The sequence below is a fragment of the Tympanuchus pallidicinctus genome, unplaced genomic scaffold, assembly GCF_026119805.1.
Source record: "Tympanuchus pallidicinctus isolate F22 unplaced genomic scaffold, pur_lepc_1.0 scaffold4, whole genome shotgun sequence".
Taxonomy (NCBI): Eukaryota; Metazoa; Chordata; class Aves; order Galliformes; family Phasianidae; genus Tympanuchus; species Tympanuchus pallidicinctus.
This window is the reverse complement of record NW_026294758.1, coordinates 31,526,826-31,554,450: the sequence shown is the minus strand read 5'-3', so window position 1 is coordinate 31,554,450 and position 27,625 is coordinate 31,526,826. Positions and strand designations below refer to the sequence as shown.

General features: G+C 38.1%; 1 protein-coding gene and 1 long non-coding RNA gene across 2 annotated transcripts in view; both read left to right on the top strand.

Moving 5' to 3' along the window:
- Positions 1-27,625, top strand: part of LOC128089633 (uncharacterized) — a 271,376-nt gene that overhangs the window by 233,550 nt on the left and 10,201 nt on the right. The gene's annotated exons all lie outside the window — the stretch shown is intronic.
- SHC3 (SHC adaptor protein 3) overlaps positions 1-27,625 on the top strand; it is a 58,188-nt gene that overhangs the window by 20,362 nt on the left and 10,201 nt on the right. The window contains exons 3-10 of the mRNA XM_052701193.1: positions 12,428-12,491; positions 14,499-14,618; positions 17,839-17,892; positions 20,851-20,902; positions 22,768-22,894; positions 23,723-23,876; positions 24,767-24,863; positions 25,790-25,975. Of these exons, the coding sequence (XP_052557153.1) occupies positions 12,428-12,491; positions 14,499-14,618; positions 17,839-17,892; positions 20,851-20,902; positions 22,768-22,894; positions 23,723-23,876; positions 24,767-24,863; positions 25,790-25,975 (854 nt within the window). The remainder of the gene's footprint in view (positions 1-12,427; positions 12,492-14,498; positions 14,619-17,838; positions 17,893-20,850; positions 20,903-22,767; positions 22,895-23,722; positions 23,877-24,766; positions 24,864-25,789; positions 25,976-27,625) is intronic.

The following is a 27,625-nucleotide window of genomic DNA, read 5'->3' as shown; positions in this document are numbered from 1 at the left end:
ATTACAAGCACCAATTCCCTCTCAAAGTGACATCTGTAACTCTGTACAACCCTTTAATTACAAATAAAGTGGAAGTACCTGAAAGCTATGTCTATTCGGGAGTGATAATTGTTTCAGTTTACCTCTGTCTACATGAACTGCTCTGAATGATTCCCTTGGCTCTTGTCAAAGCAGTAGGCCCTTCCCTGTGGCCTGCTGCCAGCCAAGGGCTGCACTTGTGATCCAGCTGTTTGTGGCAGGACATCACTGGGCTCCACATGTTCTCAGCTCCCTGCGGCTGCGCTACAAGGTCCTCTGTGTGAGGGGCGATGTGAAATTCTCTGTGTGTTTTTCAGTATCTGGAGAAAGAGACTTCCTAGCAGCTCTGTTTCTTTTCTGACCCACTACTTAATAATTCAAACCTACTTTATAAATGTAAGCTTGTATCATAACTTTTCAATATAATGCTGTTTTTTTCCCAGACTTTGCAAAACCAATCACAGAAGAAACTGATCCATTTTGGGCCAATCTAATTTCCGGTATCATGCTGTATTTGCCAAGCAGCGTAAAAGTCATTCAGAAAAGATAATCCAGGTTATCTGGTGTGTGTGGAAACCTGGATATACCTTTTCCTAACTGGTGTGCATTGTGCTTGACACATACAAAACACTCACTCTCAGGTGAAGCATCTACCTGCTCCTGCTTGCTTTCTTGTCTTTGCACTTCCTCCGTATTGCAGAGCTCCAGCAAAGGACATCAATCTTTCAGAATTCTATATTAGCTTTTTTTTTTTTTCCTCTCTCTTGGTTATTTTGTACATCATATTGTATATATCAAGTTATCTTTCTGCTGGCTCAGAGCAGGAACAATCCTCTAGGAAAGATGAGCAGCACCAATTCATAGGAAAAAAAAAACAAAACTGGCTCAGTCATTGTGTGATTGAGTTGTGTAGTCACTGGCCCTTCTGTAAATACTGGGCATTATTTTGGGAACCATTAGTCTCACTTTCTGATAACTCTGTGATGAAGGGAATTAGTGCTTGACATGTGGCACTTGCATGATTGGTGAACATTTAGCAATTGCTTAAAATCTGGCTACCATTTCCACAGGACTAGTTGATTAGACATTCATATTATATAGGAAGAAAATGAGAAAAGATGTATTCATGTCTTTGAAAATTCCATCCTTTATAGTTAACACATTAGGAGAGAATACATGTCAATATGAATGCATAGACTATTTTTGACAAATCATAAATCGTAATTTCAACACCAGGAACTGGACTGAAGCCAAGCTATCAACATCAGGACTTTTTCCTGTCATAATCGTGGGGTGAATTACAGTTATTACCAATCCATAACATCTAGTGCCATTGTATCTAACTTATGACTTGGTTTTTCTTTTCCACATTTTCACGTATCTTTTGTAAATTAAAATGTTAAACTTGTAGATATACATTTATCTTTGTGCAAAAGCAGTGAGCAAACACTTTCACTTGTCATACTCATCATCATCATGAGATTTTTTACAAACTTGGTGGTGCCTGTAGAAAGGTATTTTTATCCTTGCTGTGGAAAATCATTCTTTAGAATTGTTTCAGAATAGCACTCGCTTAATTATGAACTAGATAAGGGGGTGAAGAGCAAACAAAGGCAATGATGGGCGCTATAGAGAGGGATATTGAGCAACAGCTGAGAAAACGGGAGCTAGAGGGGGAGCCAAAGGATGCAAGCTGAAGAATGCAGCCTTATCTCTCTCGTGCCACTTCAGGCACTCATGTGCTCACACATTGGTTCAGGCTATGACTGCCTCCAGTGGATGCAGCAAGGCTGCACCCTTTCATTACACCAGAAGGACAGAATGTAGTTCCCAACAAATGTCTCATGCTCCCTGATAAGGAAGGAGCCAACAGGGACCCCCATCTCAGTGCAGTACTTCGTCATGAGCCACTCAGCAATGTGCCGCCCACCACTCCCTACTCCCAGCTTGCCATGGAACTATTCCTGTGTGAAATGCAGCTCAGTGTTGTTGCTCACCTCCTTCTGCGCAGGTTGTCTCCCATGTTTGTTTCTGGCTGGGATGTAGAGTGAGATCCACATGTAATTGATGGAGTCTTTCATCATTTGGCAATCTGCCTTCTGCTCCTTTGTCACACATGGACCCATGGTTCCTTGCCACTCACCTCTGTCAGCCACCTCAGGTTTGGTGGGGCTTGCCACTGGTTAGCTTGCCCTTTATAGCATCCGCTCACACCCATGCCAGGTGTACAAGCTAGATGTCTGGTGATTATGTCAAGAGGTACTGTCTGACACAAATAGTTACAATCTTTTGATTTTCTCCCTCCATGTCTGCCAAACTTATTTACACCTCCCAAGGTCTTTTGTTAATCAGAGTGAGAACGTCTTTGTTTCCTCCCAATGATATGCAGATTAAAGGAAGTGAAATACTGGACCTGGATAAATTAATTGAGGGGGCCTTGGAGAGTATAAAGAAACAGGGATTATAAATGAAAGAAATAAATTGGGAAGAACAGTAGCAGTTGCACTAGAAGTGGTACAACTAGCTGAGAAGATGGCTATCATGTACTGTAAAGCCCACCGGAAGGGTGAAACAACTGAATAAGTGGGCAATGCATTAGCTGACTGAGAAACAAAGAGTGGCAGAAATGGAAGACAAGAGAAATGCAGGCTTTGGTTCCAGACAGTAAAATTCAAATTGAAGGTAAACCAAGATATTCAAGAGAGGACCAAAAATTGATAAAGGACTTAGGAGGGCAGGTGAGAAACGGAGGGTGGATTAGGGTTGAGAACAAAATAATAGTTCCCATCTCCCTGTTATGGGCCATAATCATGGCTGAGCAAAGGAAAAGTCACTAGGGAACCAAGATCCTGTATAAATACCCGAGCCAACAAATTGTGGCTTGGAATTTATACACCATCATTAAACAGGTAATGCAGTGGTGTGAGATTTGTTTAATCCTAGAACAGGCCCCAGGGTGTTCTAGGGGAGGGAAATTATCCTGAGTAACAATGGCAAATTGATTTATCTGAACTCTCAAGAAAAGGGGAGTATAAGCATATACTGATATTAAAAGACACCTTTTCAGATTGGCCAGAGGCTTTCTCTTGCAGGACCAACAAAGTGCAGGAAGTAACTAAAGTATTGTTATAAGAGATAATTCCAAGATTTGGGGTTCCAGAACATCATATATATAGTGTGGATAAAAGAGCAAGCATCGTGGATCCAATACACACAAGTTAAGAAGACATCTCAATCCCAGTGGACTATTAAGAAGGCCAGACTGCTGAAACTAAGGGTTAAGAGACAATATGTTTAGAATGTGTTTTATAGGTTGCCTGTATTACGTAAGACTTGCTGTAGCCTGGCATGAAAACACAAATTTAAACATCACTAAAGAGTAGTGGCTAGCCTAAACCACATTGATTGTTGGATATGTACAGCCTTGCCAAGCGATGGAGGGATGGAAATCCCTCAGTATGGGATTCCCTCCACCAATTGGTCACTATGGGGTGGAGCAGGAGCTAGGCATAGATGTGCAAATAAAACTGTGACAATAGGAAAAAAGGATCTAAAAGGATCTAAATTCAGAACACAACTACGGTACTTAACTCGGATTCTATGGAACAAATTAGTTGGTTACCAAACTTTGCCTGGCTAAAGCAACTCTTCATAACTTGTGTAGTCCTACTCTTTCTTGGAATATTCATATGTTGTGTTGTTTCTTGTGTATGTCTAAACAACCAGGTGGAAATTATGAGATGTAGGAACAGCATAAGATACGCTAAAAGATGGAAAGCGGGGTATATTTTCATAAATCCTTAGGAGAGAATGATATCTAACAACACGAAGATTGCTAGATTATAGAAAAGGGGGGAATTGATGTGGAACATATTTATTTAGAATTGTTTCAGAACAGCATTCACTTAATTATGAACTAGGTAAGCAGGTGTAGACTGAACAAAGGCAGACAGGCACTACAGGGAGGGCTTGACTCACCCACCCGTCCTAGCAACGGCCCGGAGAAGGTGGAGGGGGGCAGTGAGCCAAAGAATGCAGCCTTATTTCTCTCATGCCACTCCAGGTACTCACGTGCTCACATATTGGTCATCCTAACTTTGAATCTTGTGAAAAATGAACAGCTTAGTACATTTTATAAAATATTTTTTCCTTTTTCATTGCATATTTGAAGTTCTAAGATTCTTTAAGTATGGGAATGCTTGAGTAGAGTACTAACAAATTGTACTGCATTCGTTCTTTTCTATAATGAATGTAATGTACTTTTGAGCAAATTAATGCAAGCCAAGGGTCAGTAGTTCAACGTAATGAAAAATAAAAGCCATCTGAATCTGCGTGGTGTATCATTAATAATCAGGTGACAACTCTTGTAACACTTGTAAGGTCAAGATGACTTTCTTAAGGAACAAGACGAACAGAAGCATTTAATTTTAAAACTAGAGGAGGAAAAAAGAGGAGTTAAAGGCAAGAATGCTCAGCTAACAGGTGCAGGTGTCAAGAAGTCATTCATCTGAAATCTGTCACCATCAACAGAGAAAGGTGCACTGTGTTCTTGAGCTTTTGTGACCCCAGCATTTGTTCCCTCAGGCTTTTTAGAAAGCAAAGATCAGGTAAGGAGTTTGCAATTCATCTAGTATTTGTAAGCTTATTGTTAAACCTGTTACAGTGTAATGAGACTTCACTGCTTGTTATGTGCATGAGCGTAGTTGTGCACTGGATTGAATTAGAATAATGTTGCATGCACTGTTTATTGTACAGCAATATCTGGGCTACAACGCCATGTGTTTTTTATCCTACTGTAAGCTACCTAAGCAAATGCAATTGGATTACTGCATGCACTTCAGAAAACCATGCCTGTCTTTGCAGTGCAAAACACATTGCATAGTAAATAAATGGCATGCAGTGTCAATAACAAGTAGAACAGGGGTGCAAAGTATTTCATACTAGCACTGAACCGAAATCCATACCCTTATCTTCTCTGCAGCTATGCAATGCTGAATGGTTTGAAAGAGATTCCTCTACATATCTGGGGCATGACCCCATCTTCATTAAGAGTGAAAATCTAACTCATTTATGACAATATCCCAATCTCTTGAAGGGGTAAGAATGCAAATCCATGCTTCTGAGTTTGTTCAATGCTAAACCACATGAATAAAATTTGGTTCATGAAGTGTTTCCTTCAAACATATTTGTTGTTTCAGAAATTCGCTATCAACAAGCATCAGTGAAAAATGACTGAAGACACTGGAAAGGAAGATGCTTCCACTGTGTTTTCAGAGGATGAATAGTGATATAGGTTGGTTTGTCTAGCAATAGGGATTAGTACATTAGTTTAAGAACTAATATAAACTAAGTTTAGCAAAAGGAATCCACAAATGATAATTCTAAAACTTTCCATTTCAGCTTTATTGGGTGAACAGTATTGTTTTTCCTCAATAATTCTGCACTGGGGACATAATAGAATATTTTTATTTTCTGCCTCAATGATTTTGCCTTATGAGATGTACTGGAGTCACAATAGAATGCTTTTATCTTTTACTTCAAAACATGCAGGGACGTTTTCCTCAGATTCCACATACATTGTTTTTAAAAAGCGGTTCACTGTGGTCTAATAAGCAGTGGAAATCTTCCAAATTGGAGAAAAGTTAATGAAAGTGAGTGAAAGGCTTCCATGATGAAGCTGATGGTGAAAAAAGGGAAGAAGTAGGTGGGCACTTGACCACCCTGAATACCACTTAGCATTCCCAAAGGAACATTAGCATATATCTATGTGCTCTTGAATAGTGAATATATATGCCAAAGTACTGCATATGTATATCTTAACTGTTTAAATATAGAACCTGAACTCTGAGAGATAAGGCTTTCTTGTCAAGCTGCTCGACATGCTTCGTGAGGAATGCCAAAGGAATGCCACTTTCTAACACCACATAGGAGTTACAGAGTTTTCTTCTCAGATTTCGGATGACAATAGGTACCACATATCATCTTCAGAGAGTTCTGAGCCCAGCTTTCTTGATATCAAGCCCTCTGGTGTAGAAGGTGCATGTCGTCTGCCCCTGCTTTTTGCTGTGTGGGCTCTGGGTGTGGGGCAGTAGGGAAGGACTAGTTTACATGAAAACACAGAGCACAGCATCCTGGGTATGTGGCTCCACAGGGCAGAGCTGGGAACAGCAATGGTCTGCTTTCCATGGGCACACTTACCTCGGGGCCAAAGCCCTGGGAAGGAAGGTTGCTGGCCATTGCCACTTTACCAGGAAGCAGTACTCCTGGAGGTGGATGGAGTCATCCTCATAATTCAGACAACAGGTCATTAAGTGAGGCAGTGATGGCTGAAGCTGCTGAATATGTCAGGGAATAACTTACATTTGCTTGCTTAGCTGTCAGTAGCACGGAAGCAGACTAGAATAAAAAGGGTTTTGTATGCCTAATATTTATATCTTTCATTAGGATGTGTTAGCTTCTGGGGAAAAATGTTAACTGTTTTTTGAATTCATTTGACTAATGCATGGCAATGCAAAGCCTGAGTGAGAGTAATTAATTAAGTTCTCCCTCTCCACTTGCCTTCATGAGAAAGTGCCCTCAGAGAATTGGAAAGCTGAAGAATCTGAAGCTAAATGTTCAAGGAAGCAGTTACAGTTATAGCAGAGTGTCTTAGCATACTCTCAAATTTTGTTAATAGCACTGAGTGGTCTGATTACACATCAGGTAGACCTTTTAGGCAGATACATCTTGTATATTTGTAAAATGTCATAAATCTTATGAGACTGCATGATTGCATGAAAGCACGATGTTAGAATGTTTATATTCTAATAATATCTTCCAAGACTCCGTTTTTATTTCCAAAGTCCTGTTTTAGATGTTAAACCAATTAGAAGTAAAGGAAAATATTCTTTAGATCAATTTTTTAGATTTTATTTTTGTAAGGCTTACTATGCCTTCCTTTGAAATGTCTGCTACAGGCTGTTTTTTTGAGAGGATGCTATACTAAATGACCTGGCTGGACTCAGTCTGGAGGTTATTTTGATCCCTATCCAGATCCTGTCCCTCTCCCTGACAACTACCAGAATAAACAGCAAGAGACCAGGCTGAATGGAAGAAGGCCTGGAGATCACAAAGGTGAAAGGATTGGAGCTATCTATCTAACAGTTTAAGCCTAGCCTCCAAGTACATCTTTTGCTCTTTTTTCTTTCTTCTTCTTCTTCTTCTCTTTTTTTTTTTTTTTTGGTCTTATTCCTGACAGAAGGTTGTGCAAAAGGAAAGGTTTTGGTGGGTATGCATTCAGAATCAAGGTTTTTTATATATCTACTTTATGTCCCCAAAGCTGTAAACTATTTCAAGAGCTTTCCTCTTTGAAAGATACCCCAGATTTTGGACCAAGATTATCAGAGATAAAGCAATATTCAATTGCTTATGACCATATTCTCAGCAGCCTTTTTGGTGTCACCTGTTGGTAACATACATTTGACAAAACTGTAAGTTAAAAATTACAGTGGTTACTGCAGTTTTCTAAGTGCTAAGCTTACTGTGTGTGCATGCAGAATGAAGTGATAAGGTGGGTGGACAAACAGTTTTCACTGTGCCTTTCTAAAAACCAGGGCATTGTTCAGAGCCACTGTCTTGGGAGATATCATCAAAAGCAGTTGAATATCTCTGCTAGTGATGAATGGAACAGAGCAAGTTTCTGAAACGTGATAAGAAGATGGCATTAAAATTGCCTCAAATGTCCCTTAAAGTTAGATTACGTATGCTGTCATAAGGCAAATGGAGGGACTACATTTATTTATTTTTTTACATTAAAACCATAAAAAAGCTTCTGTTAGCAAATTAATGTTAGTCTCACAGTGAAGATGTAGGTGAACTAAAATAACAGCCATGTTGCCCTGCCTGAATTACCACTGGATAGGTTGCATTCTGTGTAATGGTTGCTGAAGACAGTGTTACTATCATATGAATTTTATCCAGTGTAACAAAAATGAATTTGGCCAGCTTTCTTTCATTTTCTCATCATGGATCTTCGACAGGTAAAAAGACTCAATTTCAAGAAACATACTGAAGGAAAAAGAAGGGCAAATAGCTTGCTCCTTACTTACCAGATGACTGCCAGCCTGATCTCACTCAACCGGACCCTGCTGCCTTTGTGCCACCTGTGACCAGTGACACATCAGAGCAGCAGTTGTGTCCCGTGGATCCCCAAGGGGTGCTCCCCAAGCTATGAGTTGTGGTATCCACCCTGTGCCTGAACCCTGCTCTGTGTTTTGCATTCTCCACCCTGTTTTCATTAGCCGCTTTTTCAGTCTTACATCACCTATTATGTCTGTTGGCAATTAAAGTTCTGTAAACTGTAATGTCTTGGTCTAGTCTTCAGAGTCTGTGCATGTCCCCTATGCTACTTTAGGCAGCACTCAGTCATTTTTCCTGTTTTGCAAACAAACAAGTAATATTTCAATTATTAAACAGATTTCTGAGAGTGCTCTTTGCTCTCTGTTATTTTTTTCTTCCAGAAGCAAGTTATTTTTATACTTAGCATAGACTTGGTATCTCCTTGGTGGATACGTACATTTGATTTACAAATTATTGAAAGAAGACTGGAATGTAACACTGTGAAGACATAACTGGGATCCTTGAGTACAGTTCTCAAAGATATGTTATGCTTGCATTAAAAATGTCCCATCTTTTGATGACTAATTTTAAACTTGTGCAGCCCTAGCCTTTGGAGATGGCAATTATAAAGCTGGGAATTAAAAGATTCTAGATGAAATTAATGAGGGAATATTGGTAGTTTATTAGTCTAGTCATAAAAAATATTTCAGACTAAAAACCAGTCAAAGTTGCTAATCTTAATACTGGAGATGGTTATTCTTCTTCCACATATGTTGAAAAATCTGCTCAATTATATGTGCTATAATTTCCCTGAAATATGATTTCCAGAATTGTGTTTGGGGTTTTTTTTTACTCAATTAAATTGTATTAATTATAAACAGCAACAATAAGGTTCAGCATCTCAGCCAAAAAAAAAAAAAAAATCATTTAAATCATGAGAAAGAAAGGTATTTTCATATGGTGCTGTTTAATAGAGGAATAGATTGAGCTTCCTGACTGGGCTATTTTGTATGACTGTCAGAAAAAAGCAATGAAAAATATTAGGGCATTAGCCTTTTTAATGAAACAAAATAGCAGTATAAAATGTTTGGTTTTTCTTTTTTTTTTTTTTCTGAGAGAGATGTTGAGTCAATTCAAGGTAGAATATGTCAGTCTGGGGAAATGCACACTGGTAATTTTTCACTGGATATATTTGCATGTTGAAAATATTTTCAAAATGCAAAACAAGTTTTGTGCCAAGAAAGTGACTCCACAGTATGACCATCTGCAGAATAGGAAATACCCTTGGACAGATTTGGAACTCAGCATTTGGTTCCGCATGCAGATAGCACAGTAACTAATTTTAGAAGATATCTGGATTAATTCTGGTGTTAGCCTCTGCACAGTGATTAAAATGGCATATGGCAATTTATTTAATAATATATTTTCTGAAGTTCCCAGTATTTTCACCAAAAGCATTAACTCAAACCTTGCAATTGTTTGAGTAGATTTAGTATTCACAGTGTTTTTAAAAATGAGCTTAATTGTCAAATTGTCAAATTTCAAACTGAAATTGTCAAATTTCAGTTCAAATTACCTGCTTACCTGACATGCATCTCAATGTGCTGTCACCTTTCTCAGGTCTTCCTTCCACTTCCAGCATTCACCGCATTTGGGAACGCTGAGTTCAGTTAAACTAGTATTTTACTGAAAGGAAGGATGGTTACAGGAAAATCTACAGTGCTTTGTTATTGAATAGGAGGATGTGTGCCATGGCTTTTCCGCTGTTCTGTGCTCTCTCAGCAGGGCCACAGGAACCAAGGCTGCCCTGCTGTCCCCAGCCCTTCTAGAGCTGGTTCATTTTCTGTCGCACAATCAAGCCATGGTTTTGATCAAGAAGGGTGCTTGAGTCAGATCGATCTGTTGAGTTACGTGCTTTATGCCTGGTAACTTGGAGATGCCAAACACAAAAGGCAGTACTAGAAATATTACAAACCACAACCCTGCACCAGAAAAACTACATACTTGTAAACAGTTTTGGCCAGGCCAGAAAATTTCCTTTTCTTCCTGCTCACCTCACACTGCTGCAAAAGATAGAAAATGAGGGAGGCAATAGGAAGAGAAAGGAAATTATGGACAAATTTAAAGCACAAGCACACTGAATCTAAAATGCAAAGCCTTTTTGTAATAGGCAAAATGTATGAGGGATCTTACTATGTCCGTTGTGCCACTGATAACAGTAAGTATGGGGACAAAGAGGATGAAGTTCTGGTGGTGCATCTGTGACAGCAGTTTGCAGTGGGGGAAGGACAACTCTCTCCTTGGCAGGAGTCTTGGGCTTCCTGCCACGTTGCCTTCAAAGGGTGCAGTGCAGTTTAAGAAGGAGGTGGAAAACAACAATGTTGAGTTCAGTGACAAGATAAAGACCTCTGTATAAAATAATGTCTGCTGGTTTTGTAATACTAGGAAAATCTTTTCTGACAGAGAAGAAGAAAATTTATTTTCGTCATTACATTTTCAGAAATAACCTATGTCTGAGTATCTCATGGCAATAAGCATTTGTGATGCTTGTGTGCTCTATTTCTAAGACATATCAGAGCTGCTTATTTAAACAACCTTTTTTACCTTCTAGTAGCTGCTTTAACTAAAAGATTTGTTTGGGTTCAAAGAAGTGCTGTTTTGAATGTAGGAACGGGGCGCTGTACTGTGAAATGGGCTGCTATTGTAGCTGTGATGGTATAAGGACATAGACAAGGCAGAATTTGTAGCGAGAGGCAATTTTATTAGATGAGCAGATGTAGCTGGGAGAAAAAACAACCTCTCCTCTAGACCTGAAGAAAGGATCTGAAAGCTTTTTGATTATTTGTTTCATTAAATCTTTCTTCAGAGTGGCAGGACTTTAAACCTGCTGCAAGGCTTGTTACTCCCTTACTCTCCTCCCAAAAAACATGCAGTTCTTTCAGATTACTTGAACTTTGGCCTGCCCTAAGTAAAACCAACCCAGACACAACTATATATTAATTACTGAGTACGTATAGGTAAATCTGCGACATTTGCTCAGCTATTATGTATTGAATGATGAAACATATATGATGTTTCTCTCCAGACTCTCTCGTTGATCCTATGCATTCACTTAATGTGTTGTTGAAAAAACATCCTGTATATGGTACAAAATTAAAATAATACATATTGTTATCAAGATTGTGTTTCTATGCTTTGAGTATTTTGACTGTTCTTTATTTCACAGTTAATTGCATTTAATTCTATATATTTTTGGCATAAAATACACACTTTTTGCAAGATTTTAGGTCTAGAGACAATGAGCTATTATTCCCAATTTATATTTAAATAAACAAGAGTTGCAATCAGCTTTACTGGACTCCATGCAACAATTCTACATTGCAGTGTCAGTGGTGCAGGTCTATTAATAGTACAGTTAGCACTGTAGATAATTGTCACAGGAATGTCTGGATATGCACAGTAGCACATTTTAAACAACAGCCAGATGATTGACCATTTTTGTAATCTTTTGTTAAGTACTGAAAGTAAATAAAGGATTTGTTGTTGCTGTACAATTTGAAAAAAAATTAGTAGTACATGGTTACTCTCCTCATTCAAATTCACTTTCAATGTGATTTTCTTTCACTGAATGTTGTATATGGTGCGAAGAATGAAGAAAACAGAGGAAAAGTGTGTAGGGCACTAATTTTGATTACAATAGCAAAAATATCATGAATAAATTACTTAGCTCATATTGAATATATTATCAATTCGAATTGTGTCAAAACATACTTTGTACACCATGCGTATTACCAAGAATATTGCAGGTTTCTGGTATTGTCTAAAGCCAAAAAGGTGGTTTTGCTGTGTCTGAAGAAGTATGTAGTGAGATAAAGAATTGTTACTAACCCTTGTTTTAGAGGAAAGTATTCAAATAAAGGTGTAAAGCAATGTTAATTAAATGCACGTATTGTGTTCTGATTCCTCGTGGCCTAGTAAGATACGGGAATGAGAAGTGGAAGAAAGTATTAAAATAAATATTCTAATTTAAAGAGATGAAAGATATTTTTTGTAGTGTGAGGAAACACTTTTATCCTTTGCAGTTTTCAAAGTATTTTTCCTTGCATTAATGCTGGGCTGCTTGTTGCCTTCTGCTTTACTCTGAAGTAGTCTAAATCAGAATAGTGGATTTGTTACTGATGAGGAGAGCTCACTGACTCTCTAACTGTCCTCACATGTGAACAGAGATTCTGTCTTTTCTAGTGCATTTCAGAAGTACCATGAAGAAACCCACATGTTCATTTGCCATAAACCTTTTTTTCTGCCTTTTCAGGGAAGCAATCAGTCGTGTTTGTGAAGCTGTACCTGGTGCCAAAGGAGCCTCCAAGAAACGAAAGGTATTCTTCTCTTCTTGTAGTGAAGTTGACTGTTTTTTCCTAGTTCACACCAAGGAGACCAGCACAGCAGGCAGGAAACTTAAAGCAGCTTTGAGAATTGCAGATCATTATGTATTTAAAGTATTTGCTCTTCTTACATACTGTATGCTACTTCTCTCTTTTTGTCAGAATCTTCTTTTACAGGAATCTTGAAGTAGGAGTACATCTCAGAAACAGACTGAAGCTTGTTCCTACTGTACAAACTCCATTTGTGTGTGTGTGTTTTCTTTTGTAGATTTGCAGGTGAAAGGCTAAAACCAAACAAAATGGGATGCCTTTTCATTCAATACATGAGCGAATTGTGAAAATCCATACTGGAAACTACTGAAGAGTTCAAAAGTATACATTATTTTGAAAGTGACTAGATCTGTTTAAGGAGCATAGCTCTTCTGATGACATTTAAAGAGTTTGGAAATTGCTAGTTACTGGAAATTGAAAGAATGTGCCCAGCAATTTCCTGTTTCACATGCTCTTCCCTAGGCAACATTGGCCTAGCGCACTGATTACTATACTTTGATTCTTATTTGTAGTGCGAATTAGGATCTGCAAAAAAGGAATGAAGGAGGCCTCAGCTTGGCCCCTGCAGCACCATACACTCTTCTACACGCCCATAAGCAAAGTTGGGATTCAATGCTAAGCCTCAGGGAGAGAGTGCAGAATGAAATTAACTGTAACTGTTGTGTGTGTTTCTGGATGCAGAAGAACAGGCAGGTGAAAGTGATGTCTGCCTGCTTGCCACTGCCTGGCCATCTTTGCAGTCCCCACAGAATAGAAAGACTGAATTCTGCAATAGGTAATGTTCCCAAAATAAGGCAATGGAACCACATCTGTGACAGCATAATTGGAAATTGTCTCAGAATTGAAGTTGTGATTCTTGTCTTCTCCAGGAAATTTATCTCATTGGCAGTGTTAGGTTCTCCAGCCTTGATTTTTAAACCAAAAAGGCAAAATGCCTTTTTTGTAAGTGTTCTATCATACAAAATGTAGGAGTCTTACACGCCTAGTGAGACACTGTATTACTATGTTTAGGAGTAGTGTCACTTATTAGTTGTGAAAATGAAGTACTGTTCTTAAAATAAATCTACTGGTGGAGAATAAATTTTGCCCAGCAACAGAATATCAGCAAAACGTTAAAGACAAGTTATCTGTTGTCAGGGTGTAACTTCCATGGTTTTGCCTCTACTGGTTACTGATCTGGTTAAGGAGGCTTCTTGAGGACACTGGCACCGTTAAGTGGGGATCATCAGGTATTCGCTGGGAAGGGTTTAAAAAAGAAAGAAGAATAGTTAGAAGAGCTTGTTTTAGAAAGCTTCTTGTGAAAATACTGTCTCTGTAACAATATGAATTAAAACCCATGGAGCACAGATGTTGCATGCAAGTAATAAGTAGTCAGTGTGTTTTTAATCAATCAAACTGAAAGGAAAAAGTTAGCAATGAATTTAAGCTTTAAGGAGGAGTACAAGATTGGCCAGTGTGGTAGAGACAAAGCTTACCAGCCTTGCAGGCACTGTATCTCAGATACATTGGCAGAGGAACACTGCCTTCAGTCACAGCTCTGCTTTCATAATCTCATTACCAACATGCATGTGCAGCTGTATATCTGCAGTGAGTGCATGGCTTGGTCTGCTCTTTCTGCAGGGCAGCCTGCTTTTCAAGCTGCATCAACCTAGACAAGACAGCTGTATGAGCTGCCAGAAGTGGGAAGTTTGTGACCTATGTAACTGCTCTGAGGTAACCCCTCAGGTTACACTTTGATCAGGCATCAGGGTATACATACCTAACTTGTAATCACTATTAGTAGTAGTAGTATAAATGAGATACTATCTCGAGAGGAAAATAGCTGTTCCGATGAAGTGATCTTTCAAAGGTTAGCAGCTTTTCAGAAGTTTTATTGTTCGGGATAACCCTATCTACAAGAAAGGTCACCCAAGTAAATGGAGCAAAAATATGCTTTTCCTCCCCCAACAGACACCGAACAAAGTTCTGTCCAGCATCTTGGGAAAGAGCAATCTTCAGTTTGCAGGAATGAGCATAATGCTGAATATTTCTACTGCAAGCTTAAACCTTATGACTCCTGATATGAAACAGGTGAGTATAAGAACGATATTAATTTGTGAGTCTTTTGGCAAACAGCCTAGTGTGCAGTTATTTGTAATCTACCAAAATACTGGCTTAAGGTGTAATTACTCAATATTGTTAATAAAGTGAATGAAAATAGAATATAAATCATATTAGGAGTCATATTATGCTGCAGCATTCAACACGGATTTGATTTTCTCCTTACCATGCTTGAGGTTTTGCTCTTAAGGGACCTGTAATTTGAAAAGGCGTTTACTGACTATAGGAGTTCTTGTTAGGCACAATTACAAGCATTCAGAGTGTTCAGAGAAGTGCATCTGGAGTAGGTGACTAAAGGACGGAATGTGCAACCCTGTTGTTTTTTTTTTCATTCTTCTGTCTTAGAGCCTTGAAGGGCAATCTGTTTCTAAAGTGCTGCTAAAAATATAGCTGGAGGCATTTTGCAGTGCAGTGAAATGCCAGTCTTTTCAAAAGACTAGGCAGACTTTTTCATGCAGCCCATTTCTTCTTCTCTGTGCTGAAGGTACCCTACAGACTTTGGAGAATTACTGCATTGGTCTGTGAATTATGAATGAGATGAGAAAAATTCTTGCTCAGAGTATAGAGAAAGCAGTCAGGCTTGTGTAGTCACTGCTATGCTATTTGCAGGGAGCCTCATACTGTGATAAGGCACACACTTTATGCCCAGATGGGGGAAAAAATTTTTTTTGTTGGCTTCAAGAGCATCAGGATTACAGAAGAAAATGAATATACACATTGTATGATAAAAAACCTGCTGCTCATTATTATATTTTCACTGATTATATTTTCAGTGATTCTTATCCTCCATTTCAAAAGCATTGTAATCTTCTACAACGAGCACTGAGACTATGAGTGCAGTGTTATGGTTGATTGCAGTATTTTGGAGCCTTATTATGCAATAGATAAAGAGATGTTTTTCATTAGGCCAGTTGCCCACAGTCAGAAGCATAGGAACTTGATCTATTTATATTACATCTATTTACCTATTTATAATATACTACATCTATTTAAAAAGTGCCAGACCCTGAAAGTGATTTTGTTTTCAGCCGACATCAGAGTAGAAATGCAATTAAATGTTATATCCCTGAAAAGGATCCTCCCCCAAATGCTTTGATTTTTCTCTGTGAGTGATGAGCCTGGTCTAGCATAGAATGGGAGTTTGGTGGCCCTGCATGTGCAGGGAGGTTGGAGATTCATGATCCCTGAGGTCCCTTCCAACCCTGGCCATTCTGTGATTTTGTGATGAAGTGATAACCAATGAGCTGAAAAACAAACAAAAAAAGGAGCTGACAAAACTGTTTCTCCCAGATCATTATTGTTCTGGATGCTCCCAGTCTGAGAAACATCTGGTTTCTCAAAGATCCAATTAAACTATTGCCTCTTGTTTGTGCTGAGCATCTGACTTTAAAATAAGCATGGCTCTGCCCTTGGAGGCTTCACCCAGGAATATGGCTCTGGGCATCTTTTTCCCAGAGGAGGTGAAATGAAAGAAAAAAGGATGTTGCTTGGGTGGCAGGCAAGCAGTGGCTTATGTCCCTGCACAAGAATGTTGTGATCATGCTAAGCAAAGGAATACAGAACCTTTTTGTTTTCTTTTGTTTCATTTTATTTGTTTAAAGTGCAGATCTGGGTAAGCTGAGGTTTTTCCAAACAATTTGCCAAGCAGAATAAACTCCTTCATTTAAATTAGGGCAAGATACCAATTATCTGACACTCCTTTCAATATTTCGTATTTGGGGAAAAAATTTAGTTTGCCTCAAACTAATCTAAAATGTTTAACTATGGAATTTGGAAAGAAAAAAAAAAAAAAGAAGTCTCACATTTCCTTAAAATTTGAAAAAATATTTTTGAGGCAATCTTAATTTTTCTTTTTAATGCTGATGAATGAGATGTTTGCACAGTACCAAAGGTGCAGAAAATACCTATTAGTTCACTTTCATTGTTAAGTTCACTTCCTTTTTATGGAAAAAAAAGATATGGAAATTCTCACTGCTGAATACAGAGTGGTGGTTCTGCATTGAAAACTTAAAAATTAAAGATAAATCCTGAGGCTGCTGTGGAAAAGGAAGAGTATTACAAAGGTAATGTTCTATGTATGAAATAAACACTTTGAGTTGTCTGTGTTGATTCTATCTGACTTGATGAAGTTTTCTTTTTAAGGAAGGATGGTTGCTAATTCTTTTAGATCTTTAAAATTCAGGATGAATAAAGGCATCACAGAATTTTTTCTACTGAGTCATTCTTCCCTTCCCTCCTCTACCTGCTCCCCTCCCCCTCCAAAAAAAAAACAACCCCAAAACAGTTTTTTTAAATTTATGGTTCCCTCTCCAAGTGAGGGATTGAAATGTCCGAGGCACTGAGTAAGTGGCATGTCCTAAAACAGATGAATACTTTGGTATGAATTCTATGAATAAAATGACCAAGAGAAATTTTCTCTCAAATGACCTTTTCTTTCTTGGTTCTTACATGATTTTATTATTAAAAGAATAATAAGTTAAATCTCAGGACAGCAGTGCATCAACAACACCAGCACAACAACAGCAGAACATCAACGACAACAGTAGAACTGTTATCCTCATATTAGAGATTCACTACAATTCATCTCTTCAGAGAAATGTCTTGTTAGTTCAGACTGTACATAAGCAAATTGAATTTAGTCATTTCAAAGCCCTGGAGTATGCCTGAAATTTTACCATGATGCTAGATTGCAGCTAGATTGAAAATCCCATTTGCATATTGCAAACATTTATGTTTGCAACATAAAACAATACAGAGCTATTGGAAGGAATATTAGGAACTTGAGCTGGTGTGCAGGTTGGCATGATGTCATCAATTTCACCATCATGGTATTAGCAGGAAAGTATTTTGATGAAGGGGACTCTGCTTCATTCATTATTAACTGTGATAAAGAAAGCGAACTTTAGCAGATTAAAAATTCTCATGTGGAGTCTGTATGAGAAATCCATATGAATTACTGGAGTTATAAGAACGTTTAACAATTTTGCTGTGTCCTGCCAGGTTCTAAAGAATATCAGAACAAATACATTCATCCTTGAGTTTGTTTACATTCTCATGTTACAGATGCACTCCTTTGTAGATATAACACAGCTTATTTTGATTGCGGTTTTGGATTTTCACCCCCAAAAAGGGGTGAACTGTGAAAAAATCCTACTGACTTGCACTTCATTCTTTTGATCTTTTGACACAGATCATAGCAAATCACCATATGCAGTCTATCTCTTTTGCATCTGGAGGTGACCCGGTAAGCATTTATTTTTAAGCTTTCTCCCACACAGATAATGCTTCGAGAACCATGTGACAAAATTTATTGTATAGCTTTCTGAAAGAAAAATACAACCACCTTAGCTCCTGCTTCTTGTTTCATGAATTCTTCTTGATTATTGCCATCAAACTCTTTTTGAGGGAAACTAATGTCAGGCAGTCACAAATCCTGCTCTTTGAATGACTGAAAGGAAAAGTATCAAGGGCTGCAAGCATTCATATAAAAACTGGTAAGTGGAGCTCCATTTTTCATTGTAGGATAAGCAAATGGGTATTGTGTGAATTTTCATCCCAAATGTTTTTTATTTTGTCGTCTTTGCAGTAACATACAGTTATGTTGCAGGTATATGTATAGGTTTTTTTCCTTTTTGCCTTGAAGAATACAATGAAGAGTGCATTAAGTACTGCCTCCAGGTATACTCATTACACACAGGCAGTTTGAAGACTGGCTTTCAGAAAAGGCTAGATCTTTCTTTGTAATTTTGCAAAGTTTTTGGATACACCTACACATTTGATTCATTTTAGATCGAAGGACAAACTCTGATTGTGCTTTATCCTGTCTTTATGAGTGGCCCATCCAAAGGCATAATAAATGTGCTCTAAAAGTATTTCTCCTTTACAAAGAAGTGAAAGAACTGTAAAACAGGACAGTGCTTTCTTCATAACCTTAGGAATATGAGATCTTTTAAGCCTAGACTAATTGTATGAACCTACTTTTTGTTCTGTCATATTATCTTAATTTATCTGTCACAGAGTACAGTAAGGTGACTTACAGCCTGCCTTTGTAAGCTATTCCTCAGTTAAGCTGTTAAGTTGAAGACTGGTGGCATTTCCCCTGTGCATTTTACTGTCCTTGGTAAACATAAGGGCAAACATCAATCTTTGAATAGCTCTGCTGAACTCAGTTAAGTTCCAGAAGGGAAAAGGACACCATGTCATAATAATCTGAGGAACAAAAAATGGATTAACAGCAGCTTTCAAATACAACAGATTGCAATGGATGCTGCAAATGAACAATTACTGAAGTAGGCAGAGGAGTGATTAGCACAGATCTCTGCCTCCATAAGAAGATTCTTTGCTCCCCATCTGCCATCCCAAAAGCTAAGTTGCACACTGCCCACTGATAGAGTGATTTACTAGAGAAGAGGAGAAAAGCAGTAGCGACTGAATTTGGAGTAAACAGGCTCTTCTAAACGTTTTGAAGAGAAAATTATACTACTGAGTCAGTGAGCTAGCAGAGAAATCGAAAGGTATGGCGTGAGAGAGCCTTTGAGAGACAGTGAAATTGTGACATTACTTTCTCAGTATGACCACTCATATGATCTCATCCTGGAGGTAGAATGGGTAGGTGTGACACTGTGCAGGCTCATCTCAGGTGGCTAGAATATGACACAACTTTAAATCAAAAGCTGCTTCATAAATGTTGTGGTTCGGTGATTTTTTGTTGTCAGTATTCCGCATCAGAACATCATGTGGACCAGCAGCAGCTAAAAAGTTAATGTTCTGGTCCCGTTTTCTGCCTTTTATGGGCATCCTGATGGGAGGAGAGGGGCGGCATCCCTTGACGACCTGGCGGGAAGAGGAAGTGAGGTGGAGCTCCGGAGAACCCCAGGAGCTGCCTCTCCTTCCGGCTCCAATCAGCCGCGTGTTTCTCTCGCACCGTCTTGGTTTGACTCGTACTTTCAGTGCTCGTCACTCTCATTTTGTTTGATTTGGTTAATTTAGTAAATTACCGTTCCTCCTCAGATCATTGCCAGTGTGCCTTCTCAATTAAAACTACCTGCTAGCTCTCTGCCCTTCTCCCTCTCCCAGAGCTCACGCAGCCGGGGGAAGGGGGGCGGGTCGTGTGGCAAACTGTTAGTTTCCTTGTTTTTTAAAATCTTTTTCCTGGGGCCTGTGCCCTCCCTATCACGGACTTATATCTAGCAATAACCCCGTGACAACTGCTGGTGGTTCCTTTGTGCCAAGAGCACAGGAGAGAAGGCGAATGTTAGGTATGTGATGCAAGGTACTGCTTTATTAACCCACCTGTAAGGAATTCAGACAGAACTTTAATCAGCCCCTTAATTGTGTCCACTTGGTTGAAGGTTGGTGTCAACAAACCTTATCCACAAATCACAGTTGAGTCGTAGTCCATACACTCATCTCATTGTATAAGATCTCAGATGTAGACATAATGGCCATACTGCACAAAATGTGAGAAGCTGAGATCTGTGCCTGAACTACTCCAAGGAATACTTCCCTTATAGTGAATTTTGAAGTTTGATTTATTCAGAAGTGAAGTGGGTTTGCCACTACTCCTCGACCCATCCATTTTTTCTACTCAGGCTTTCTGCCACACGATTTTCCTAGCTATTAGCTTTGCAACTTTCCTTCTACTCTCTAAGTGTTAATTACCTTCATAACTGAAAATATATCCAGCAGAAGAGTGTTCCTTGGTCTTGTAGAACTGTTTGAATACCATCTCATATTTGCAATATTTCTCTTTGCAATGAGTCAGACCTTAGTAGTGATGCTTAGCCAGTAATGTAAATACATCTTCTTATTACCCATGAATGAACTACACTGCTCAATATTTCTGAGGGCCATCAGTTCTGCTTTTTCTGTCACAGACCCCATTGCTGATTTGTATTTTGAAAAAAACTCTCTGGGTACTTGAAAGATGAGGACTTGACATTTCTATTCACCTCTAAATTAGGCCTTATCCACATCATTCTACTAGATTTGTTTAATTGATTTTCCAGGACCTTGAAAGAGATTTTTAAGTTATGCTGGAATAGACCATCATACCAAAACATGTAAGTGTTTTTATTCATTTTAAGTTGTGCATAACATGTCATATTGAGCCCATACTCCCAGGAATATGTACTCTGGACTGCGATAATTTGATTTAACCTGTGCAAATTTTTTGCATTCAATGTCGCTAACTTTTTTTCAGGATACAACTGACTATGTTGCATACGTAGCTAAGGATCCTGTTAATCGGAGAGGTAAGTTAGAAATGTCTGTTTGGCATCTATTTTCCCTGGAGAAACATGGACTATTTATGATGTAATTCAGACTTTTTTGCTCCCTGAAAAAAATAAACGTAGCCCAATAAAACATTGCCTTGGACAGAGTAATGGAACAATTGTGTAGCAATAAAGAACATCCATATGCAAGTTGTTTCTGAAACCTGGAAAAGGCCTTTTCTGTCGTTCATTTCTAAATTTCACTCAGATTTTCTTCATCTTTTAAATCAAAAGCCAGTCTGCACAAGCTTCTAGTCAACAGCTGCCTCAATCAAGATGCAAGAAGCATCTTAACTCTTGTGATTAGGAGGCTGAATCTGTCAGAGCTCAATTCATGACTTATTCTTCCTGGTAGAATCAGATATTTTTACTAAGTGTGAGCTTTTGAACCAGCTTGCTGGAGGCTGTAAATCTTCTTTCTCTGTGAAGTTTTATTAATGCAGATTCCAGGTTCTATTTCACTGTCAGTGAAAAGTCAGGAATAGGGAACCTGTTGCTGATTGTGTTCAAAGACTGAGATCTGGCACAGTCTCAAATATAATAGCAATTTAAAAGAAGTGTGAGTTACAGTGTGTAATAATGGATACATAAAACATTCCTGCTTGTAATGCAGAAAGCATCATAGGTCTTAATACTAGATGCAGAATATTGTATAACATACCTGAGAATCTATTTATTATCATAGATTCATAGAGGAAAAAGACTAGCTTCAAAGCATGTCCAAAGTGGTCCATATTAGCCAGCTTTCTTGGTTGCTTCTTCCCTTGAGGGTTCTACCCCACAGTACTTACCAAGCAGACCCTTGAAAAGGCCAAGCCTGCTCAGCTGAAGTCCAAGGTATTGAGCTTGTTGTGTGCTCTCCTTACTGTTCTAAGAATCTTGAATTTCATGGTCACTGCAGCCAAGGCTGCCTTTGAGCTTCACATACCCCACATGCTTCTTCTTATTGACAGCTTAGCACATCTCTGTTTTGGTTCCTTTATCACTTGGAAAACAAACTTACCATCAACACATTCTAGGAGATCTCCTGGATTGCTTATATCCTTCTGTCCCTCCAAAAGATATCAGAGTTGTTGAAGTCCCCCATGAAGACAAGGTTGTGTGAATGAGAGGTTAACTGTCTGTTAGTAGAAGGCTTCATTTGCTTGCTTCTCCTGGCCAGGTGGCCTATAGCAGGCCCCCAATATAATGTTAGCAATCCTTTCTTCCTTTTAATCCTTACCTATGAACTCTCGTCAGCTCCTCGTTCATCCCTGGACAGAACTCAGTGTGCTCCAGCTTGTCACTGACATAGAATGTGACCTCTCTGCTTCACCTCCGCTGCCTGTCCTTCCTAAAAAGCCTTTATCCTTCCATTTCAACACTGTAGTCATGGGAGTCTGGGATAAAACTAAAGTGGGATAATATTAGTGAAAACAAATTATGGAGTGGTTAAATATTTTATAGTTGGTGTTGTTATTAATATTTACTAATGTCTTTATAAGCTCAACTTAAACCTCAGAATTTTCTTGCAACTTGTTATTTTGAGGTAATTACAGATGAGTTTTTATGAGGTTCACAGTCTTTATGGACCTGTTAACACTGTGGAACTGATTTGTGCTCTCATCTATTACAGACATAAGCTACAGCAATTTTATTTAACCGTTAAATACTCCATTGTTTGAAGTTCAGTGTGCTTGCTTTAGGGTTTATTGAAATACACATACCGTGAATAGGGCAACTATGCCTAACATGGAGATGCTTTGTCACAGGTCAGCGAATCCCTGCTGCACTGCATATCCCTGCTGTACTGCATGCACTCTAACATAAGTAACAGCTTCCATGTGTTAATCTTTTTCATGTAGCTTGTCATATCCTGGAATGCTGTGATGGCCTTGCCCAGGATGTCATCAGCACCATTGGGCAAGCATTTGAGCTTCGATTTAAGCAATACTTGCAGTGCCCCTCTAAGATACCTACTTTCCATGATAAGTGAGTATGATTACAGAAGATTGCTAAGGAATCTACTACTTCATATTTATTTATTAAAATGTGCTGTAGAAAAAAATTGCTGAAGAGGAAAAGGATTTACATGCTTCAGAGAGTTCTGCTAAATTGCAAATCAGGTTTGCCTATTTCATATGAAAAGAACACAACCATTTTAAAAGAATGCAGTAAATCTGGATTCCATAGTACAGTTACTAAAATGATCATGTATTCTCTGTTTATATGCAAAGCTGGAGGCTAAAAGTGAGTGTAATTTGTGACTTTTCCTTATTGTTGTTACTCTCATATTCAATTTAGATAAAGTGAACTAGAGTTGCTGGGCTTCCAGTATGACTAGTGATGTAAACCAGTGTTAAATTCCGACTGAAATCACTGATTCGATCTCTTGATTTCATGAAGTTATTCCATAGTTACTTGAATAACTTTGAAGATTTACTAGTGCTAGAGTAGATAAAATTAAAGAAAATGATTTAGAGCTTAGTCAGTCAATGAAGTAATAATACAACAAAGGATACCATAAAATTAAATATTCTGCTAATGCAGTTTTTACTGACTGTTGAAGGTAAGTAAAAACATCCTTTACTCAGACTAAGGAATTTCACCCATTGCAAAGGGAGTTTTCAAAAAATTAAAGCAAATTGTCCAAGAATGAGTCTGCTGCGCAATCCATCATTCCTTCCTGACTTATAATGGTATCTGAGTTTTCCAAATAAGATGCACAAGTGATTCCCTAACAAGCAGTTTCAACATGCTGCAAGTATCTGTAAGTGCTTTGTGAGTGAAGGATAAAATGAAGCACTCATTTTCTTACAGGATGCAGAATTTTGATGAGCCATTGATGGAGGAAGAGAGTGCAGCAGCAGAACATCCCTATTATAATAATATCCCAAATAAAATGCCCCCTTCTGGTGGCTTCATTGATGCCAGACTCAAAGCAAAGATTCCCACTGCTGCAGATACAACTCAGGTCAGTGCAATTGCATTTATGCCTTCTCACAGATGGATCTGAAAAAAAAGTCTTATAAAGTAAATCAGGAACACAAATGTGTGGCTAGTTTTGAATGATCAGTGAAGATCTAGGAGACAACAGACTAGGCATTTTGAGAGCAAAGGGAGATGAATTCTTTGTGGTGTTAAAAAATTATGTAGGTTCAAGGAAGATAAACCCATTCAGGATTACTGTATCTGTAAACACCACATCTGTCTCAGTATGAAATGAGTGCACATTAACTGGAAAAATAATGATACAGAGGTTTTTGAACAGTCTAGCGTAGTCATTGCTAACAGTTACTTATGTTAATAACTCAGCAGCCATTAGTATTCAGCCAGATTCATACGTAGATCTTTCATCTCATACTGAAATGAAGCCTAATAAGATATTTCTGCCAGCATTGTGGTTGGAAGTTTAACTGCAGGACCTACATAGCTATGTAAGTGTTTTAGATCCAGCCCAGTTCTGCTGAAATCTCTTAGGGCCCTGTCTGCAAAAAACATTCTCCTATCAATACCTGAGTGAGTCTTCCAGTAGCAATGTGACTCTTTCAGCTATGGAGAGTGCTTGGGGTGTCCATTGATCCTACAAGTAGTTTCTTTTCCCATAGAATGTCAGGGCTGCCTAAGGAGGCAAATGCTCTGAAGTGTCATTTGAAATTAATAAAAGCAGGAATGAGTGAAGTTTTCATGAAGGTCACCAGTAATATCTTATTCCTAAACACATTCCTGAAATATATATTTTGACACAATAATAAATCAGAAATGAAGAATGAGAGTACACAGAATACAAACAAGGGAATTATCCAAACCACTCATAATATACCAGACTGTTATAAAGATTTTCTTTGCACATGTCCATTCTAGTTTGCAGCAGGAATGAAAAAAGAGAAGATCTATTACCAGAATCGTCACGTAGGAGACCAATTCAATGAAGACTGGCATCAGGAGACTGTTAAGCAAGGTGAGGCTTGCTAGTTTTACCTTTAATACTGCAAAACATCTTGGGTGTGCAAAGCATGTGGCAATCTGATGCCTTAAAGCCTTAAGGCAATGAAATGCACTTCCCTGATTCCTTTTGATAAGAATTTATTGCTGATATCAATGTAAAGCATATGATAAATGCCCCTGGATAAATTATTTAATGTACAGTTTTATAAAAATGTATATTTTGCAGAACAACTCATATATGGATTTAGCCCAATCTTTCCGCCATATAGCTTGCCATGTCTTAAAGTGTGTATTATTTAAAGACAGGCTTTTTGGTCTTTTCGGAAAATTTGATCCATGAGAATATGCAAGATGGAGTTTCCATCTTACAAAGGAAGGGCCTAAAGTCAGCAGCTATTTTAAAATATGGAATAATGCATGTGTTTGCACATGATTTTTGCTCTAAAAGTAACAAATACTGTGTGGTTTTCATTTTTCTGTTGCCTGTAAATTATAAGGAAATCACATCAAAATGTCTGCATAAAATTTTATCCCATCCATTCTTAAATGACAGCTTTGAGTTGTTTCTGGGGACTCTATTTTCAAATGCTGGAATATGGTATCTGCTGTTAATGTGCAGCAATTTGGGGATTTTGTTTTATTTCCTTTCCTCACAAGTCCCCAGCTGAATATTAATTTTGAAACTCACAATCCTTATTTACAAAAAATTCCCTTCCTTCTTGAATAATTAAAATTCATTGAAACACAGTTCTGTCCACTCATCAGCATTTTTTCCTACAAGGTTCATCAGTTACTATCTTTCCAGCTCCCATTTCAGCAAATTTTAAACCTATGGTGATGGGTTGTGATTTTATCATTTAATCTTTCTAACAACACTGTTCTGTAAAATAAAAAAAGTAAGAAGACAAAAAAATCTCTTAAATTTTCTTGGATCCCTAGATATTTATTGTATGCCAAAAGGGAAATCACAAGCAACCACTGCAGCAGAGATGCCAACGTATGTGAACACACAGCATATAAATATGGAAAGTCTACTGGCACTTCTGGCAGATGCTGAAAGTGACATCAGTGGAAACACAGATAGTACCAAAGAGAGCAGCCCAGAAAAGGATCTGTTTGATATGAGTAAGCTCCCTTTCTTTTCATTCCCTTTCTAACACGAAAATCAATATCTTTATGCATTAATTCTGCATACAAGTAATTATAGAATTGTCCAGATGGAATTTTAGTGTTCCAGTGAACTTAAGATGAATTTTAGAAATCACAGGGGTTTCATATCTGACATGGTTAAAAATGCAGTTGACCAAAGTATTGAAGCTAATTTGTACTAGATATGTGTTAGTCTGAGGTGAAACTTTTGTGTCCACAGCATCATGGCTATCTGTGTCAGAAGGAAAATTAATCATGGACTTTGTCCTGCAGGAAAGTGAATGAATGGCTTGGAGAACTTGCCTGCTCTAAGTATGTGTTACTAAAAAACCAATGCATACAGCAAAAACTTTATGCAGCATGGAATCTGAGTGGGAAATCAGAAGAGTATGTTATCTTTTCCTCTGGGTAGGACTACAATCCTACCTAGCTATCTCTTTTGACTTGGGAGTCAGCTTTCCCAAAGCCAGTATCTTATCTACTGTCTTAAAATAGAGATTTAAGCATCAGCATCGGCATTATTTTGCTGCTGATTATACCCATATACAGTGTTTTTAGTACTGAGTTGGTACTTAAAAAAAAAAATAATAAAAGTGTGGGGAAAGTTGTTTGATGAATAGGAAACTTTTCTTGTTATTCTATTCTTTCTGTTGCCACTCAATAGCTGATATCATTTATTCAATTTAGGTCATATAACTAAAAGGCAGTGAGACAAAGTGATAGGTGCCTGCAGGTTATGTCTATAATAACCTGTCTCCATTTCTTATATCTCAGTCAAAACTGTCTTTCTGACATGCTTTCACTGATTTTAGAATGAAAGAAGGGGAGAGGGGAGAAAGTTAGACAGTGTACATATGTATGAAATAAGAAAAGTCTGCTGTCTGAAATTATACATGTTAACATTGATTTGTAACAACTGTGCCCTTAAAATACAGACATGCTTACCTCTATACTAAACATATGCTTTTCCTAAAAATGAAAGCTGATTTCTCATGTTCCAGTTATACTTTATTGATCATTGAAATATAATGGAAAAGTAGTATCTGAAAATATGTCAACTTGAACAAAGTTATTAATTTGTCAAGTTAAACACAGGCTTTGTGCAGACTGTAATGTAGTGAAAACATACACAAAATAGATTCAAGAATTACCCAAATCATGACAGCTCTGTATGTGTCCTTTTAATTTGACCTAAAATAACTTCTCAGTGGTTCTCTACAAGTATGGCTACGTGTCCCTAGATTTAGAGCAGTCTATTCAGAGCTTCTGTAATGCTTCACAGTACTGCTTTGCATATATTCTTTAGTAAAACTAGCAGGCACAATAAAAATATGTCTTTATAATATGCTCTAGTTGGTCAGATGAAAATCTGGAAAGAGCAAATAGCTTCTGTTAGTTAAGTATAGCCTATAATGAAGCATACACTGACCAATTTACTACTTCTCTAAGACTGCTGGGATACTTAATGATACATCTTTTTCATTGGGATTAAAGGTTCAGCTGAAATTTAAAATATTGTTTCACGAAGGCTGATTTCACTGAGGTAAATCACAACACAAGTGTCAGTCTGCCTCTGTATCACAAAGTCTCCTCCCTAAGCTGAGACTTGGAGGAGGCTGAGTAATC